We start from the raw sequence: 18,325 nt of genomic DNA, 5'->3' as shown, positions 1-18,325 counted from the left end.
TGTTATTAATCGTTATTTTTGCCCCAATACCACTGAGTCAAATACACAGCATTTCTGCCATTTATCGGGGGGACGGTGTGTGTGTTTTCAGAGCCAACAACCGGTTCTCCAGAGTCGCCGCGGAGCAGCTGAGGCCGTTCCTCGCCCTGGAAACGCTGGACCTCAGCAACAACAACATTGTGGAAATAAAGGCCGACTCCTTCCCTGTGCTGCCCCTCAAGAACCTGTGAGTCTTTGCACATAAACACAGATTATTGAGGGTCTCTCTAGAATCTAAGTACGGATAATAAGTCGGACACATTTCCAGTGGGGGTTGGTTTTCGTCCTGGTCGTGGAACTGTGGACCAGCTCTATACTCTCAGCAGGGTCCTGGAGGGTGCATGGGAGTTTGCCCAACCAGTCTACATGTGCTTTGTGGACTTGGAGAAGGCATTCGACCGTGTACCCCGGGAAGTCCTGTGGGGAGTGCTCAGAGAGTATGGGGTATCGGACTGTCTGATTGTGGCGGTCCGCTCCCTGTATGATCAGTGTCAGAGCTTGGTCCGCATTGCCGGCAGTAAGTCGGACACGTTTCCAGTGAGGGTTGGACTCCGCCAAGGCTGCCCTTTGTCACCCATTCTGTTCTGAACTTTTATGGACAGAATTTCTAGGCGCAGTCAGGGCGTTGAGGGGATCCGGTTTGGTGGCTGCAGGATTAGGTCTCTGCTTTTTGCAGATGATGTGGTCCTGATGGCTTCCTCTGGCCAGGATCTTCAGCTCTCACTGGATCGGTTCGCAGCCGAGTGTGAAGAGACTAGGATGAGAATCAGCACCTCCAAGTCCGAGTCCATGGTTCTCGCCCGGAAAAGGGTGGAGTGCCATCTCTGGGTTGGGGGAGGAGTTCAAGTACCTGGGAGTCTTGTTCACGAGTGAGGGAGGAGTGGATGGTGAGATCGACAGGCGGATCAGTGCGGCGTCTTCAGTAATGCGAACGCTGTATCGATCCGTTGTGGTGAAGAAGGAGCTGAGCCGGAAGGCAAAGCTCTCAATTTACCGGTCGATCTACATTCCCATCCTCACCTATGGTCATGAGCTTTGGGTTATGACCGAAAGGACAAGATCACGGGTACAAGCGGCCCAAATGAGTTTCCTCCGCCGGGTGGCGGGTCTCTCCCTCAGAGATAGGGTGAGAAGCTCTGTCATCCGGGAGGAACTCAAAGTAAAGCCGCTGCTCCTCCCCATGGAGAGGAGCCAGATGAGGTGGTTCGGGCATCTGGTCAGGATGCCACCCGAACGCCTCCCTAGGGAGGTGTTTAGGGCACGTCCCACCGGTAGGAGGCCACAAGGAAAGACCCAGGACACGTTGGGAAGACTGTGTCTCCCGACTGGCCTGGGAAAGCCGCGGGATCCCCCGGGAGGAGTTGGACCAAGTGGCTGGGGAGAGGGAAGTCTGGGCCTCTCTGCCCCCCGCGATCCCACCTCGTATAAGCGGAAGAAGATGGATGGATGGATGGATCTCTTGAATCTTAATTTGTCGCCCTCAGGTTCCTCAACAACAACCGCATCTCCTCGCTGGAGACGGGCTGTTTCACCAATCTGTCCAGCAGCCTCCAGGTCCTGCGACTCACCCGCAACCGCCTCTCCTCAATACCGGCCAAGATCTTCCAGCTGCCCAACCTGCAGCACCTGTGAGTGTCGGGCGCCACGACACGAGGCCATACCTGCCAACTACTCCGGTTTTCCCGTAATTAGTACGGTTTTCATCAACCTATTCCGGGTTACGGTTGCAGTGATAAAAAATACGGTTTTTCATTAATTAAAAAAAATTTTTTTTTTTTAAGTTTTATTCACGAAATCGCGTAACAATGACAATCGACACTGCTTCCCGTAACTTCCTATCGAGCCATTCCGAATGCCATGCGCGAGGCTATTTATAGCACCGCTGCCAAGCACGAGGCACCAGTTGCCATTGTTTCCAAACGAGCGAACGATCATGGAATCAGCCGGAGAAAAATCGCAAACGAGTCTTAAACCGAAAAGAAAACTGCAGTCATTCCGTGAAGAATATTCAAAAGCCTATCCGGGAATAATTATCCGTTCCAAAAAGGGTGAAAACTACGCGAATTGCACCTTGTGCAGACAAGATTTTTCAATCGGACACGGAGGAATTAGCGATGTAAAAGACCACGTTGGGACAAAAAAACACAAGTCTAATGCCGTTGCTAGCGATACAAGTGGAAAACTTTCAACGTTTTTCGTCGCCCAAACAGATTCTTTGGATGTGATAAATGCCAAAGTTTTATTTACGGAGGCAATAATTGAGCATGGACTAGAATAAATTTGGATTTTAGCCACAAAAAGGTAATGACACCAATGTTATCTATTGGAATTGTTTAGTACTGTTATACTGTTAAAAGTGTTTATACTATTTATGTTTTCAAGTCCCAGTTGAAGAAATCTTGTTAAATGTTGACAGCATAACTACCAAAATACAGAAGTATGTCCTTAATATTTTTGCAGTGCTATTTCTGTTGAAAAGTTAAAATGATTACATTAGAGATGTGATGTGCCACTTTTCAAGTGTCTGATGGCCTAAATTAATTTTCATTAATTTTTCATATTTTGAATTCTTTTGAAAGGCTTACAAAAAAACTACATTTGAATTGTAATTCCATGCTATTGACAGGAATATTAATTTTAATGAAGTTAGCTTACCATGTTTACAGTATGATAATTGTGATAGAAATGTAAATTTTAGGCACAGAATATTTTTTACAATTGAACAAGGCAGTAGATTATACAAGCTTGGACAGAAAGTTAATAATGACACCAATTTTTTTTTTCATGGAATTGTTTAGTACTGTTTTACCATTTGTTTACTGTAAAAAGTGTTTATACTGTTTATACTTTCAATTAACAAATTGAAGTCTTGTGAAAGGTTGACAGGATAACTGGCATTAACTGTCAAAATAATTTCAAACTATTGAAGTTAGCTTACAGAATAAACATGTCAATTAACCCATATGATTTTTGCTGTAATATTTTTGTTTTGAAAATTCACTGTGACTGATAGAAAAGTGATGGTTTTAGCAACATTTTAACCTGTCTGAATGCTAATAATCATTTTGGACCCTGGCTACTAGGTTTTTCTGATTTCAAAAGTTGGCAGGTATGCGAGGCGAGCGCGGCTCTGACATGGGCGTGTCTTTCAGGGAGCTGAACCGCAATCGGCTGCGCCGGGTGGAAGGCTTGACGTTCCACGGTCTGCACGCTCTGCGCTCCCTGAAGATGCAGCGGAACGGCCTGAGCCGCCTGATGGACGGAGCCTTCTGGGGCCTGGGCAACATGGAAGTCCTGTAAGAGCTTTTCTTCTCCTCGTCCTTCCCGTCCGTTCCAAGTGTCAGAACCGGAGTCGGTGTTGGCGTTAACGCACTTTTTGGGTCTTTTTACGCATTGAAATCAGAAATGACGCGCATGTTCGGCGCGGTATAGCTCGGTTGGTAGAGTGGCTGTGCCAGCAACTTCAAGATTCCAGATTCGATTTCCGCTTCCGTTGTGTCCTTGGGCAAGACACTTTACCCACCTGCTCCCAGTGCCACCCACACTGCTTTAAATGGAACTTAGATATTGGGTTCAACTATGTAAAGCGCTTTGAGTCACTAGAGAAAAAGCGCTATATAAATATATATTTCACTTCACTTCGGAAGTCCGCGCGCAGATTTAAACTTTTTTTTTACCGACCTTGACTTCTTCAGGTCTAAACTCCCGTTTGCTTGTGTTTGTTTTTAATCGATTATCGCTTTCCACCGGTGTTTTGTTTTGTTTATATTTGCCGAGTCAAATTTCCGTCCCCGTTTATTGCGTTTTTATTGGTTGTAAATTTTGATTCGCCGAAAGTTTTATCACTGGGACAAAATAAAATAAAATAAAGACTTGATGGTAAACACTAAGGTGAGTGTAAAGTCAACCCTTTTAACTTCATCCTGTGCCATGTCTCCAGTAAATGACTTGTTGTAGTCTTTGTGAGTCCATGGAAACTTCACTTTTATCTCCCGCTGGATCCACATCGTTCAAGGATGGAGACAGGCTAGCTGTTAGCTACAAGCTAACCAGCACCCGACCAGACAAAAACACTCTTAGCAGGTCAACAAATGTGCTTTTTGAAGTGTTAATGTGCGAGGAGTGTTGAAAAGTAGTCTCTTGGAGAAGTGGCTGACAAGTTAGCAAGTGACATCATCACTGTCATTGTTTACTGAAGCAGAGATGCCGACTGGGCATTTTTATCTATAGACTTATTAGATTTAATTTTTTATTATCTATAGCAGGGGTGTCAAAAGAGTGGCTCGGAGGGCATTTGCAGCTAATGTTTTTAAGGCACATTCTAAAAATACTATTAAAATAAACAAAAGCATAACAAAAGTGAAATAAAAAAGCTTAAAGGTTAAATGTAATTTAGAAAAAGTTGCAATGTTGACTAATAAAACAAAGCTGGTTTTTTTTCCGTTAAAACTGTCATTGCTCAAAACATAATATTGAATCAATATTAATGTTTTTATGAATTATTGACCTATCCAAGGTTCCTGTTACTTCACATCAAATATTCCACTTTGAAAAATGTTTTTTTGGTGAAAGATTTTGCATATTTTGTGTGTTTGCCATAAAAATAGCATAGTTTTCTTTGACAAAAAGGGCTGAAAACAAACAAACAAAAAAACAACATAAAAAAAAACTACTTAGAATTGAGGGTTAGATGTGAAGTTGATTTTAGAATTTAAGTGTTAAATGAATAATGTGTGTATGCCCTGGCACACCATTATCATCATTTCATGACCCAAGCAAAAAAGTTTTTACATTTTTAGATAGATAGATAGATAGCTAGATAGATAGATAGATAGATGGATAGATAGATAGATAGATAGATAGATAGATAGATAATGAACACTTTACATTTGTTAAAATCTCAAAGTGCTACAAAGTATATAAAAAAAAAAAAAGAAAGTTAGAATATATAATAGAAAATTAATAGATAGATAGTACTTTATTGATTCCTTCAGGAGAGTTCCCCCAGGAAAGAATACTGAAATAAATACACCTACAACTTATTAAATAAAAATATAGAAATATAGGCAGTGGTAAAGTTTAGATCCATGAAGGAAAGAAGAAAGTGAATGAATGTTTATAACTGAACACATTTACATATGCATGAAAATGTGTTTTCTCCTGTATTATTTTTTGAATGAGTGAAGTAACGTTTATGTCAACCTTTTTCCAAAACACAATATAGAATGGGAGATATAAAAGGGTTTATTTTCAAAACGCTTACAAAAAAAGTGGGACCCCATTTTTATGACTTGATGGGGTCCCTGGGACCCCCATTTTGAAAGTTCCTAGTGCCAACACTGAGAGTTTTGGCTTGTGTGTGGTCCCGCAGGCAGCTGGATGACAACAACCTGACGGAGGTGAGCAAGGGCTGGCTGTACGGCCTGCTGACTCTGCAGCAGCTCCACCTGGGCCACAATGCCATCAGCAGGATCCGACCCGACGCCTGGGAGTTCTGCCAGAAACTCAGAGAGCTGTGAGTCCGGCCCCTGGTTTTCCTTCCCTCCCTCCTCACTTTCCATTCACTCTGTGAACTCCCAACACGTCTCTGTGTCGCCATGTCCTCACCTCTGCCACCATGTCCTCCCCTATGTCACCCCCGCCTGCCCTTCCTCTGCTACCCCCGCCCGCCCTTCCTCTGCCACCATGTCCTCCCCTCTGCCACCCCTGCCTGCCCTTCCTCTGCCTCCATGTCCTCCCCTCTGCCACCATGTCCTCCCCTCTGCCACCCCCGCCTGCCCTTCCTCTGTCACCATGTCCTCTCCTCTGCCACCATGTCCTCCCCTATGCCACCCCTGCCTGCCCTTCCTCTGCCTCCATGTCCTCCCCTCTGCCACCATATACTCCCCTCTGCCACCCCCGCCTGCCCTTCCTCTGTCACCATGTCCTCCCCTCTGCCACCATGTCCTCCCCTATGCCACCCCTGCCTGCCCTTCCTCTGCCACCATGTCCTCCCCTCTGCCACCTTGTCCTCCCCTATGCCACCCCCGCCTGCCCTTCCTCTGCCACCATGTCCTCCCCTATGCCACCCCTGCCTGCCCTTCCTCTGCCACCATGTCCTCCCCTATGCCACCCCTGCCTGCCCTTCCTTTGCCACCATGTCCTCCCCTCTGCCACCATGTCCTCCCCTATGCCACCCCCGCCTGCCCTTCCTCTGCCACCATGTCCTCCCCTCTGCCACCCCTGCCTGCCCTTCCTCTGCCACCATGTCCTCCCCTCTGCCACCATATCCTCCCCTCTGCCACCATATCCTCCCCTCTGCCACCCCCGCCTGCCCTTCCTCTGCCACCATGTCCTCCCCTATGCCACCCCTGCCTGCCCTTCCTCTGCCACCATGTCCTCCCCTCTGCCACCTTGTCCTCCCCTATGCCACCCCCGCCTGCCCTTCCTCTGCCACCATGTCCTCCCCTATGCCACCCCTGCCTGCCCTTCCTCTGCCACCATGTCCTCCCCTATGCCACCCCTGCCTGCCCTTCCTTTGCCACCATGTCCTCCCCTCTGCCACCATGTCCTCCCCTCTGCCACCCCTGCCTGCCCTTCCTCTGCCACCATGTCCTCCCCTCTGCCACCATATCCTCCCCTCTGCCACCCCGCCTGCCCTTCCTCTGCCACCATGTCCTCCCCTATGCCACCCCTGCCTGCCCTTCCTCTGCCACCATGTCCTCCCCTCTGCCACCTTGTCCTCCCCTATGCCACCCCCGCCTGCCCTTCCTCTGCCACCATGTCCTCCCCTATGCCACCCCTGCCTGCCCTTCCTCTGCCACCATGTCCTCCCCTATGACACCCCTGCCTGCCCTTCCTCTGCCACCATGTCCTCCCCTCTGCCACCATGTCCTCTCCTATGCCACCCCCGCCTGCCCTTCCTCTGCCACCATGTCCTCCCCTCTGCCACCCCCGCATGCCCTTCCTCTGCCACCATGTCCTCCCCTCTGCCACCATGTCCTTCCCTATGCCGCCCCTGCCTGCCCTTCCTCTGCCACCATGTCCTCCCCTCTGCCACCATATCCTCCCCTCTGCCACCCCCGCCTGCCCTTCATCTGCCACCATTTCCTCCCCTCTGCCACCATATCCTCCCCTCTGCCACCCCCGCCTGCCCTTCATCTGCCACCATGTCCTCCCCTCTGCCACCATATCCTCCCCTCTGCCAGCCCCGCCTGCCCTTCCTCTGCCACCATGTCCTCCCCTCTGCCACCCCTGCCTGCCCTTCCTCTGCCACCATGTCCTCCCCTATGACACCCCCGCGTGCCCTTCCTCTGCCACCATGTCCACCACTATGCCACCCCCGCCTGCCCTTCCATATATATATATAAATATATATATGTATATATATATATATATAAATGTATATATATATATATACTCAATATATGTACAGTACAAGCCAAAAGTTTGGACACACCTTCTCCTCATTCAATGCGTTTTCTTTATTTTCATGACTATTTACATTGTAGATTGTCACATCAAAACTATGAATGAACACATGTGGAGTTATGTACTTAACCAAAAAAAAGGTGGAAAGAAAAGGTGAAATAACTGAAAACATGTTTTATATTCTAGTTTCTTCAAAATAACCACCCTTTGCTCTGATTACTGCTTTGCACACTCTTGGCATTCTCTCCATGATCTTCTGAAATGGTTTTCACTTCACAGGTGTCATAGTTTTGATGTGACAATCTACAATGTAAATAGTCCTGAAAATAAAGAAAACCCATAGAATGAAGAGGTGTGTCCACACTTCAGGCCATGTTAGGCCAGCACCACTGGTTCATTTCTATTCTTACACAATCCTAGTCGGCCAAAGCCTTGAAGAGAAAACTGTCATTTGTAGACTTAAAATGGTCAGATGTTCTTCCAAACAGAAGGGGTTAAGGTCGTGGTCTGAGCAGGCCTGGACAACTAGTTGGCTCCCCTGTGGTGAAACATTGTCATGACTTCCTTGCACATACTGTGATCTTACTGCCATGTTTGATGGGGATCATCATGATCACTTGTTGTTGTGGCTTCTTGTTGTTTCCAGCAACATTCTCTGGGGCTTTTCTTTGGCTTTTTTTTACACCAAGAGGTGCTTGTTGTTTTCGTTATCTTCCTTCCTCTTCTTTCACTCCCTTATCACAAAGCGGCAAGTAAACAGGCTGGGAACATGCTCGGCTATCTGATTCTTGTATTTTTTTTCTCCTTTTTTCAGTCTACTCTTGCCAAGTCTGATAAAAGCAAATGACATTCATTTAAGGCGACGTTCATGCATTACATCCTAATGGGCCGACCGGATTTTAAAGAGCTATTACAGGCTCATTTCTATTTGTGCAACAACAAATGCGAGCCAAATCCGTTCCAAGATTGTTCAGTTAAAAACTCGGGAGACAAACATTTTTTTTTGCAGCAAATTCCTAAAAACACACGAGTGCTGCTGTTGTATGGAGGAACTTGGACCCCTGTAGTGTGAACACTAACTTGTGATTTACATAACTGAGGCGTTCCACAGGGCACCCCTTTAAGTCCTCCCCTATTTGGCAGTGAAGTCGTCACCTTGTGTAAATGGTAAATAAAAAGAGAATACAACAAATCCTTTTCAACTTATATTCAATTGAATAGACTGCAAAGACAAGATATTTCATGTTCACGCTGGTAAACGTTGTTCTTTTTTGCAAATATTAGCTCATTTGGAATTTGATGCCTGCCACGTGTTTCAAAAAAGCTGGCACAAGTGGCAAAAAGACTGAGAAAAGTTGAGGAATGCTCATCAAAAACTTATTTGGAACATCCCACAGGTGAACAGGCTGATTGGGAACAGGTGGGTGCCATGATGGGGTATAAAAGCAGCTTCCATGAAATGCTCAGTCATTCACAAACAAGGACGGGGCGAGGGTCACCACTTTGTCAACAAATGCCTGAGCAAATTGTTTAAGAACAACATTTCTCAAGCAGCTATTGCAAGGAATTTAGGGATTTCACCATCTACGCTCCGTAATATCATCAAAAGGTTCAGAGAATCTGCAGAAATCACTGCACGTAAGCCATGATATTACGCACCTTGGATCCCTCAGGCGGTACTGCATCAAAATGCGACATCAGTGTGTAAAGGATATCACCACATGGGCTCAGGAACACTTCAGAAAACCACTGTCAGTAACTACAGTTGGTCGCTACATCTGTAAGTGCAAGTTAAATCTCTATTATGCAAAGCCAAAGCCATTTATCAACAACACCCAGAAACGCCGCCGGCTTTGCTGGGCCCGAGCTCATCTAAGATGGACTGATACAAAGTGGAAAAGTGTTTTGTGGTCTGACGAGTCCACATTTGAAATAGTTTTTGGAAACTGTTGATGTTGTGTCCTCCGGACCAAAGAGGAAAAGAATCGGGATTGTTCTAGGTGCAAAGTGTAAAAGGCAGCATGTGTGATGGTATGGGGGTGTATTAGTGCGCAAGGCATGGGTAACTTACACACCTGTGAAGGCGCCATTAATTCTGAAAGGTACATACAGCTTTTGGAGCAACATATGTTGCCATCCAAGCAACGTTATCATGGACGCCCCTGCTTATTTCAGCAATACGATGCAAAGCCACATTCTGCATGTGTTACAACAGCGTGGCTTCGTACGAAAAAAAATCTTGTTTTTGCAGTCTATTCAATTGAATATAAGTTGAAAAGGATTTGCAAATCATTGTATTCTCTTTTTATTTACCATTTACACAACATGTTCAGTTAAAAAAAAAACGTGTGTTTTTCAGCAGATTCTTAAAGAGCGCTATTATCAAGATAATCTAGCTTTTTGCATGAAAGTCCTCTAAAAAAGTGCTCCGGTAACTCTGACAAAATAAATAGACCAGAAATCAAATGTCCACTGTAAAGGACGCTGGTTTTCTGGAATAAACAAAACAAGACTAATAGCGACTAAAATGAGGCCCCCAAAACAGTTGAGTTGAATATGCCTGACATACGCCGTCCTCCCTGCAGCAACCTCTCCACCAACCACCTGTCCCGACTGGAGGAGTCCAGTTTTGTTGGACTCAGCCTGCTGGACCAGCTCCACATCGGGAACAACCGCGTCAGCTTCATCGCCGACGGAGCTTTCCGGGGCCTCTCCAGCCTGCAGACACTGTGAGTTCCAACCTTGCATTCACTGGCAATTAATATTGCGGCGCTCTTAAGTCCAAACACTTGTATCTCAAATCAACGTCTCCATTCGTAATGTTCTCAAATACATTTAATTACAAAATAATGCAGTACTAAAAACTACAGTATTTATTTGAATAATTCAATAATAAAGTACAGCGTTTACTTTGCAGTGGCCTTCTGCGCTATCTCTTCCGAGCTGCTACTCCGTCAAACACACCATTTTGCAGCTTTTTCATATTTTCATGGATAAATGTCATGATCTTAACATTGTTGGCTGTCGTTATCCACTCATTGGGATTCAGTACGGTGCACATTAACGGTGATACGCTCCGATTGCTTCGCCGAGTTAAGTTTTTTTGAAGATTTATTTCTTTAATTCGATGAATATCATCCATTTCGTCTCCTTTGCACTCGTTTTTGTTTCCTCTCACGGTCGAAAAACAAAGTTATGTCGATCTCTGTGAGCTCACACTGGCCATTAAAATGAATGTCATTGTGACTTTTGCTACACCAACTAATTAGATTAGATTAGATTAGATTGGTTCAATTTAATTCTAATTACACAGGGTAAATAAATGTGCTTTAGCATCTAATCACACATGCAAGAGCATGATGTACAATACATTAAAATACACATATACTGGTGGGAATAATTATACTGTACATGACATACTGTCCATAAGGGATATAAACAAGTATATAATAAAACAGGTGTGTAATATGAATGAATAAATAAAAGTATGTACCAGAAGAGCATGTATAACGTGTGCTATGTTAGTTGACAGTATGTACAAGCTTCATCGGTTCTTGAATAGAAAAGTTTGTATAGTGAAGCAAACTTCTCCATAAAAAAACTATGTAAATATGTGTGTGTGTGTGTGTGTGTGTGTGTGTGTGTGTGTGTGTGTGTGTGTGTGTGTGTGTGTGTGTGTGTGTGTGTGTGTGCTCTTCACAAAATACAGTCTATTATACAGCATTATTCACATGTGAATAATATAAATACAGTCTATTTTACAGCATTATTCACATGTGAATAATATAAATACAGTCTATTATACAGCATTATTCACATGTGAATAATATAAATACAGTCTATAATACAGCATTATTCACATGTGAATAATATAAATACAGTCTATTATAAAGCATTATTCACATGTGAATAATATAAATACAGTTTATTTTACAGCATTATTCACATGTGAATAATATAAATACAGTTTATTTTACAGCATTATTCACATGTGAATAATATAAATACAGTTTATTTTACAGCATTATTCACATGTGAATAATATAAATACAGTCTATTATACAGCATTATTCACATGTGAATAACATAAATACAGTCTATTATACAGCATTATTCACATGTGAATAATATAAATACAGTCTATTTTACAGCATTATTCACATGTGAATAATATAAATACAGTCTATTATACAGCATTATTCACATGTGGATAATATAAATACAGTCTATTATACAGCATTATTCACATGTGAATAATATAGTCTATTATACAGTATTATTCACATGTGAATAATATAAATACAGTCTATTATACAGCATTATTCACATGTGAATAACATACAGTAAATACAGTCTATTATACAGTATTATGCACATGTGAATAATATAAATACAGTCTATTATACGGCATTATTCACCTGTGAATAACATAAATACAGTCTATTATACAGCATTATTCACTTGTGAATAACATAAATAGTCTATTATACAGCATTATTCACATGTGAATAAAATAAATACAGTCTATTATACAGCATTATTCACATGTGAATAATATAAATACAGTCTATTATACAGCATTATTCACATGTGAATAACATAAATACAGTCTATTATACAGCATTATTCACATGTGAATAATATAAATACAGTCTATTATACAGCATTATTCACATGTGAATAATATAAATACAGTCTATTATACAGCATTATTCACATGTGAATAATATAAATACAGTCTATTATACAGCATTATTCACATGTGAATAATATAAATACAGTCTATTATACAGCATTATTCACATGTGAATAATATAAATACAGTCTATTATACAGCATTATTCACATGTGAATAACATAAATACAGTCTATTATACAGTATTATGCACATGTGAATAATATAGTCTATTATACAGCATTATTCACATGTGAATAATATAAATACAGTCTATTATACAGCATTATTCACATGTGAATAATATAACTACATTATACATTTACAGTACATGTACAGTCAAAAGGAACATATGCATTATACAGTCTGATGGCTGTCGGTATGAAGTAAGTCCGCTTTGGCATATTTTTTCCGAAAAAGTCTATTCTCATTGCAATTAAAAACCTTCTGTGGTACGAAGGCGTCTTCCTCAATTCCTTAAAAAGAAGTGAGCACAAAATGGCACACAAAATGACATTTGTACACTCAGACTCGGCACATTTAATGTGATTTAAAAGTTCACAAAGCGAAAAGTGGGGATGCTTGGAACTCCAATTTGCAATTGAAAACCGAACAATTAGTTGAGTCTCAAAACACTTTGAAGTTGAGGTACTTCTGTATAAGAAACACTTTGTAAACATTTAGCCATGGACAACAAAGCTGTGCCTGAAGCGTCAACATAAACAAATGTATCTCTCCCGTGACCAATGGCATGTTTGGAAGTGTCATGTGATTGCTGCTATGGATGGACACCTTTTTAGACTTCAGTCCTTCAAATATCCTGCCTGATTTGTTTTGGGGATGTCAACCAGATTAGCATGTTGAGGTCTCTCCACACAAGTTTAAAAAAAAAAACCTCCTGAAGGCGCAATCCTGATCTCAACACACACACACACACACACACACACACACACACACACACACACACACACACACACACACACACACACACACACACACACACACACACACAAATATTCTTGTATTTGTTACCTTATTGAGACTTGAAAAAAATGCATCTCTCTTTAGGACCACCCTTCCCAGATATATAAAGATGTGTATTTACAACATTAATAATATATACATACTATGCAAATATAAAAAAGCTTGTTGTGAAAAATGAGTTGGAATTTCACAAGAAAAAGGTCAAAATTTCACAAGAAAAACTTTTTTTGTGCAATATTGTGATAAAAGTTGGAATTTTTCTCAATAACAGTTTCAATTTGACCAGAAAAGCTTAAAGTTTTGGCAATTTTATGAAAAGAGTCGTAATTTTACTCGACAAAAGTCACAATTTTATAGGAAAACTTAAAAATTCGGGTAATTTAATAATAATAATCGGAATTTTACCGGCAAAATTATGTCATCATTTTACTCAAAAAATGTCACTATGTTACAAGAACAACAAGAAAATTGGCAATATTGTGATAAAAATCAGAATTTTTAAATGACAAATGTCACCATTTGGCATTATAAATAAATAATTTTACATAAAAAAGGTAATAATTTTATGAGAAAATATTGCAATATTTCAGAAACAGAAAGAATATGAAAAAAAAAGTTGACACATTCATTATGGATTTCAAGTTATTACAGTATGTCTCTATACATTTTTATTTTTTTAGTAATTCATTTTATCCAAAGGGGGCACATTTCAATTTCTTACACACTCTTGTTATTTCATATGTTGGCCAGAAGGGGAACACTTCAAATTTTTACACACACTTGTTATTTCATATGTTGACCAGAGGGGGAGCACTTTTAAAAGCGACACACAGTCAATGTGAAAAAAGCAGCAGTGAATGGGCACTTGCAATGCAGCAGGCCCATATTATTATTGCTCATACTTCCCAGTTTATTATTTTTCAGCTTATTATTATAGTTCCGCACATTCCTCTTACGCTTAATACGTCGGAAAGGTCTCGCTCGCGCATTCGTGGGTACTTTAAGTTGAGAACATCAAAAAATGGGCCAATTGAATGTGTACATACAGTGTTTCCCACACATTCATTTATTTGTGGCGGCCCGCCACGAAAGAATTACGTCCGCCACAAATGGATTTTTCGGCTTTTGACTCGCTCGACCGCTCATAAAAGCAATGGGACTGTCTGTGAATGTTGCTTGTAGTTACAACTCCGGTGCAGTAGGTGGCGGTAACTCCGCCAATAGCACTTAATTCACCTGGTGGGCCAGAAGAAGAAGAGGGACGGACGGACGGACGAAACGGGATCAAAATACGAGGGTAATATAGGTTATAGGTAGATATGTTATAGCTGCATCGCTCGCGGCTCGTCATATATTTAACGTTAATCCGCTGCTTCATTAACACCGCCGCTGTTTGACTCGTGGGCCGGGGCAGACGAACGTAGTAAAAGTCACGTGTTACCCTACCGACGAGCTAACGTGTCCAGGTTATAACCATGTTGTCAATAAACACACATGGACTGAAGCTAAATTGTCCACTGTCCACTGCAGCATGTGAATGCAATGAAATAATAAAATCTGATCCAACCAGCTGTTAAAATGTTGTCCAGGTTAATGTTTTGGCCATTAAAAGCCCTTTATTTCAAGATTTCAACTGTGATCGGGCTTAAAGCAGGTGGCTGACCTGTTCAGATGGGTGTAACTGCTACTGGTCAAATAATGTGAAATACCATTTAATTTTACATGTATGCAATGCCATTTAAATGTAATTATAGATAATAATAATAATAATAAATACTGTGTAGTGTTGTAAATAGTCAACGGGAAGAATTTTAGTAAGATATAAGCCATGAGCACTACACAGCCAGAAAAAAACCTAGGCAGGACAAGTAAAAATATTGGGGCAAGTAGATTTGAGAAGTCGGGCAAGTAGAAAAAAACCTTAACGTTGAACCCTGCATGTGTTGAGCTGCTGCCGCTTAAGGTTAGACGGCACTGTATATAGAGCGCTTCTGCTCGTTAGTAATAAATTCTAATGTTGGATGTTCACTCCTTCACACAGATGAGTATAGAAAAATATTTTCAACGGCCGAAAAGGGCTCGACTTGGAGAGGAGGTAGGCCTACAGTCCGGACCACAGGTGCGACCTGTTCAGCAGCAGGAGGAGGAGGAGGAGGTTGACTGACTGTGGCAGGACATCTCTGCCTCTGTTTCACTTTATGTTGCTGGTAAATAATATGGTTGTAGTATTAGGCTAAAGTTAAATTATTTAGTATTCACTAATTAAAGGGGCAGAGCTTTAAGAGACATTTTAGCTTTTATATTTTATAAGATATATTTTTTGTAAGAACCACAATTAATGAATATATTTCAGTGAATCACTAATTGTTCAAATCTGTATATAAATATGTACATAAAATGTTGTAATTATATTCCAACTCCGCGTTCTTCTTGGTCATCGCCGCTGCCGCCGCCACCCCCCGCCCCCCGACCACACCACCACAAATAGATGCCTGTCCTGTGGGAAACACTGACATACCCTTTTAATGGACGATTGCTCTGAGACAAACACCAAAAAGACAAGATTACCTCCTCTTGTAGCTCAGCCATACTTTCACGTAGCTCGATGCTTAACGTCTCATTTTAATCACACACTTGTCTACTTTAACCTTGGCTAAAACTTTTTTTTCATCCAATGTTTGGTTTTGGCTGGGTGGCCATCGGAAGGAGGCGAGCGGGTGGCTCACACTCCGATTTACTAGAGAGTGGAAGCCTCGAAAAATGTATTTTCTTTTGGTGAACAAGCTGTCCTCACGGCCTCATCTTTTATGCCACTGTCATGTGTTCCAGGGAAAACGTTGACACGCATCTCCTCTCTCAGAAAATGTCACTTTTATGGAAGTCATGTGTCCCATTTGGCTTCTGGTGGCCCTCAAAGCCAAGAAAGTCGGCTCAATCTCTCATTGACTCCAATGTTAGATGTCGGCGCGAAAAAAAGACTAACACAAAAAAATTATTTTTTTCTTACTCGCTCTAACTCGGCCATTTTTCCATTTATCTGAAATATGAGAACACCAGAACGTTCCTCAAAGCCTTGAGGCGCTCACGGTTTTCACGAAAACTCAATATTTCCAAGCGTTTGCCCACAATCAGACATTGTTCGGCAAGACTTTTTTCAACAAACTGCTGTCATTGTGTGATAGTGGCAGGTTCATCTAATTACATGAATTCCTTTGAAGTCACGTGACAGCCCCTCCCCTAAGGTATCTTAGTCTGTTACAGGACCCCCACCAGTACAAAAATCTTGTTTTTTTTCCATCTGCGTTGGTGTCGAGCTAGTTTGCTAGCAGTTAATGTGCGGAAACTGTATGTAAGCATGCTAACGTTTTAGGCTAGCTTTGTAGCTCATTTTGTACAGTTACTCCTAAAACTCGTGGATTCAGACACTCGGCACCATCTTCAAAGTACGGCGGCTTCCGGAAACCCCAGGGCCAGAGGTCCAGGGCACAGATAGCCGGCCCATTCAATTTTCCATCAAATTTTCTAGTTATTTATGAACTCTCACTCATATTTTGTTTTCTCTAGCGTAATGGTGGCATGAAGTACCAGCCTGAAGGGAGAGTAGAGGAGAATGTGTGTTCGGCACACACGTCAAGTTAACTTTCAGTTTCGATACCCGCCAAGGCGACAAAAGCGTTCGAGGCGGGCGACCATTTTAAAGGGGAACATTATCACCAGACCTATGTAAGCGTCAATATATACCTTGATGTTGCAGAAAAAAGAACATATATTTTTTTAGCCGATTTCCGAACTCTAAATGGGTGAAATTTGGCGAATTACACGCCTTTCTAATATTCGCTCTCGGAGCGATGACGTCACAACGTGACGTCACATTGGGAAGCAATCCGCCATTTTCTCAAACACCGAGTCAAATCAGCTCTGTTATTTTCCGTTTTTTCGACTGTTTTCCGTACCTTGGAGACATCATGCCTCGTCGGTGTGTTGTCGGAGGGTGTAACAACACCAACAGGGACGGATTCAAGTTGCACCAGTGGCCCAAAGATGCCAAAGTGGCAAGAAATTGGACGTTTGTTCCGCACACTTTACCGACGAAAGCTATGCTACGACAGAGATGGCAAGAATGTGTGGATATCCTGCGACACTCAAAGCAGATGCATTTCCAACCATAAAGTCAAAGAAATCTGCTGCCAGACCCCCAGGAAAAGAGAGCGGATGAGGGTATGTCTACAGAATATATTAATTGATGAAAACTGGGCTGTCTGCACTCTCAAAGTGCATGTTGTTGCCATATGCTGTAAACCTAGTTCATAGTTGTTAGTTTCCTTCAATGCCAAACAAACACATACCAATCGTTGGTTAGAAGGCGATGGCCGAATTCGTCCTCGCTTTCTCCCGTGTCGCTGGCTGTCGTGTCGTTTTCGTCGGTTTCGCTTGCATACGGTTCAAACCGATATGGCTCAATAGCTTCAGTTTCTTCTTCAATTTCGTTTTCGCTACCTGCCTCCACACTACAACCATCCGTTTCAATACATGCGTAATCTGTTGAATCGCTTAAACCGCTGAAATCCGAGTCTGAATCCGAGCTAATGTCGCTATATCTTGCTGTTCTATGCGCCATGTTTGTTTGTGTTGGCATCACTGTGTGACGTCACAGGAAAATGGACGGGTGTATATAACGATGGTTAAAATCAGGCACTTTGAAGCTTTTTTTAGGGATATTGCGTGATGGGTAAAATTTTGAAAAAAACTTCGAAAAATAAAATAAGCCACTGGGAACTGATTTTTAATGGTTTTAACAATTCTGAAATTGTGATAATGTTCCCCTTTAAAGATTGCTTTGACCTTTTGATAGCTGAGCTGTGATATTTCTATTGATTGTACTTCCTCCTGTTTTGTAGAATCAATTGTTTGAACTTCAGTTCTGGTCACCTGACCTCCTAAAAGGGGTGTGTCCTCATAGCTGGTACAGATGTGTTCAATGTCTTGACGATGCTTTGTTCTTCCCTCAAGGGATCTTCAAAGTAACGAAATCTCCTGGACCATAGAGGACATGAACGGTCCCTTCTCAGCGTTGGACAAACTGAAGAAGCTGTGAGTCCGCCATGACTGTTCAACTTCAAAGTCCACACACGAGGAGATGAAATTGTAGGGTGGAACAAAAATCATGACTTTGCCTTTTTTGTGTGTGTGTGTGTGTGTGTGTGTGTGTGTGCACAG

At 42.2% G+C, this 18,325-nt stretch overlaps 1 protein-coding gene across 1 annotated transcript in view; it reads left to right on the top strand.

Moving 5' to 3' along the window:
• The window catches only part of lrig3 (leucine-rich repeats and immunoglobulin-like domains 3), a 90,680-nt gene that overhangs the window by 46,468 nt on the left and 25,887 nt on the right, over window positions 1-18,325 (top strand). The window contains exons 4-9 of the mRNA XM_061983628.1: window positions 92-226; window positions 1,524-1,667; window positions 3,192-3,335; window positions 5,411-5,554; window positions 10,035-10,178; window positions 18,119-18,199. Coding sequence (XP_061839612.1) covers window positions 92-226; window positions 1,524-1,667; window positions 3,192-3,335; window positions 5,411-5,554; window positions 10,035-10,178; window positions 18,119-18,199 — 792 coding nt within the window. The remainder of the gene's footprint in view (window positions 1-91; window positions 227-1,523; window positions 1,668-3,191; window positions 3,336-5,410; window positions 5,555-10,034; window positions 10,179-18,118; window positions 18,200-18,325) is intronic.

The sequence above is a fragment of the Nerophis lumbriciformis genome, linkage group LG25 (assembly GCF_033978685.3).
Source record: "Nerophis lumbriciformis linkage group LG25, RoL_Nlum_v2.1, whole genome shotgun sequence".
In the NCBI taxonomy this organism is placed as follows: Eukaryota; Metazoa; Chordata; class Actinopteri; order Syngnathiformes; family Syngnathidae; genus Nerophis; species Nerophis lumbriciformis.
This window is presented reverse-complemented; position numbering and strand designations above follow the sequence as displayed.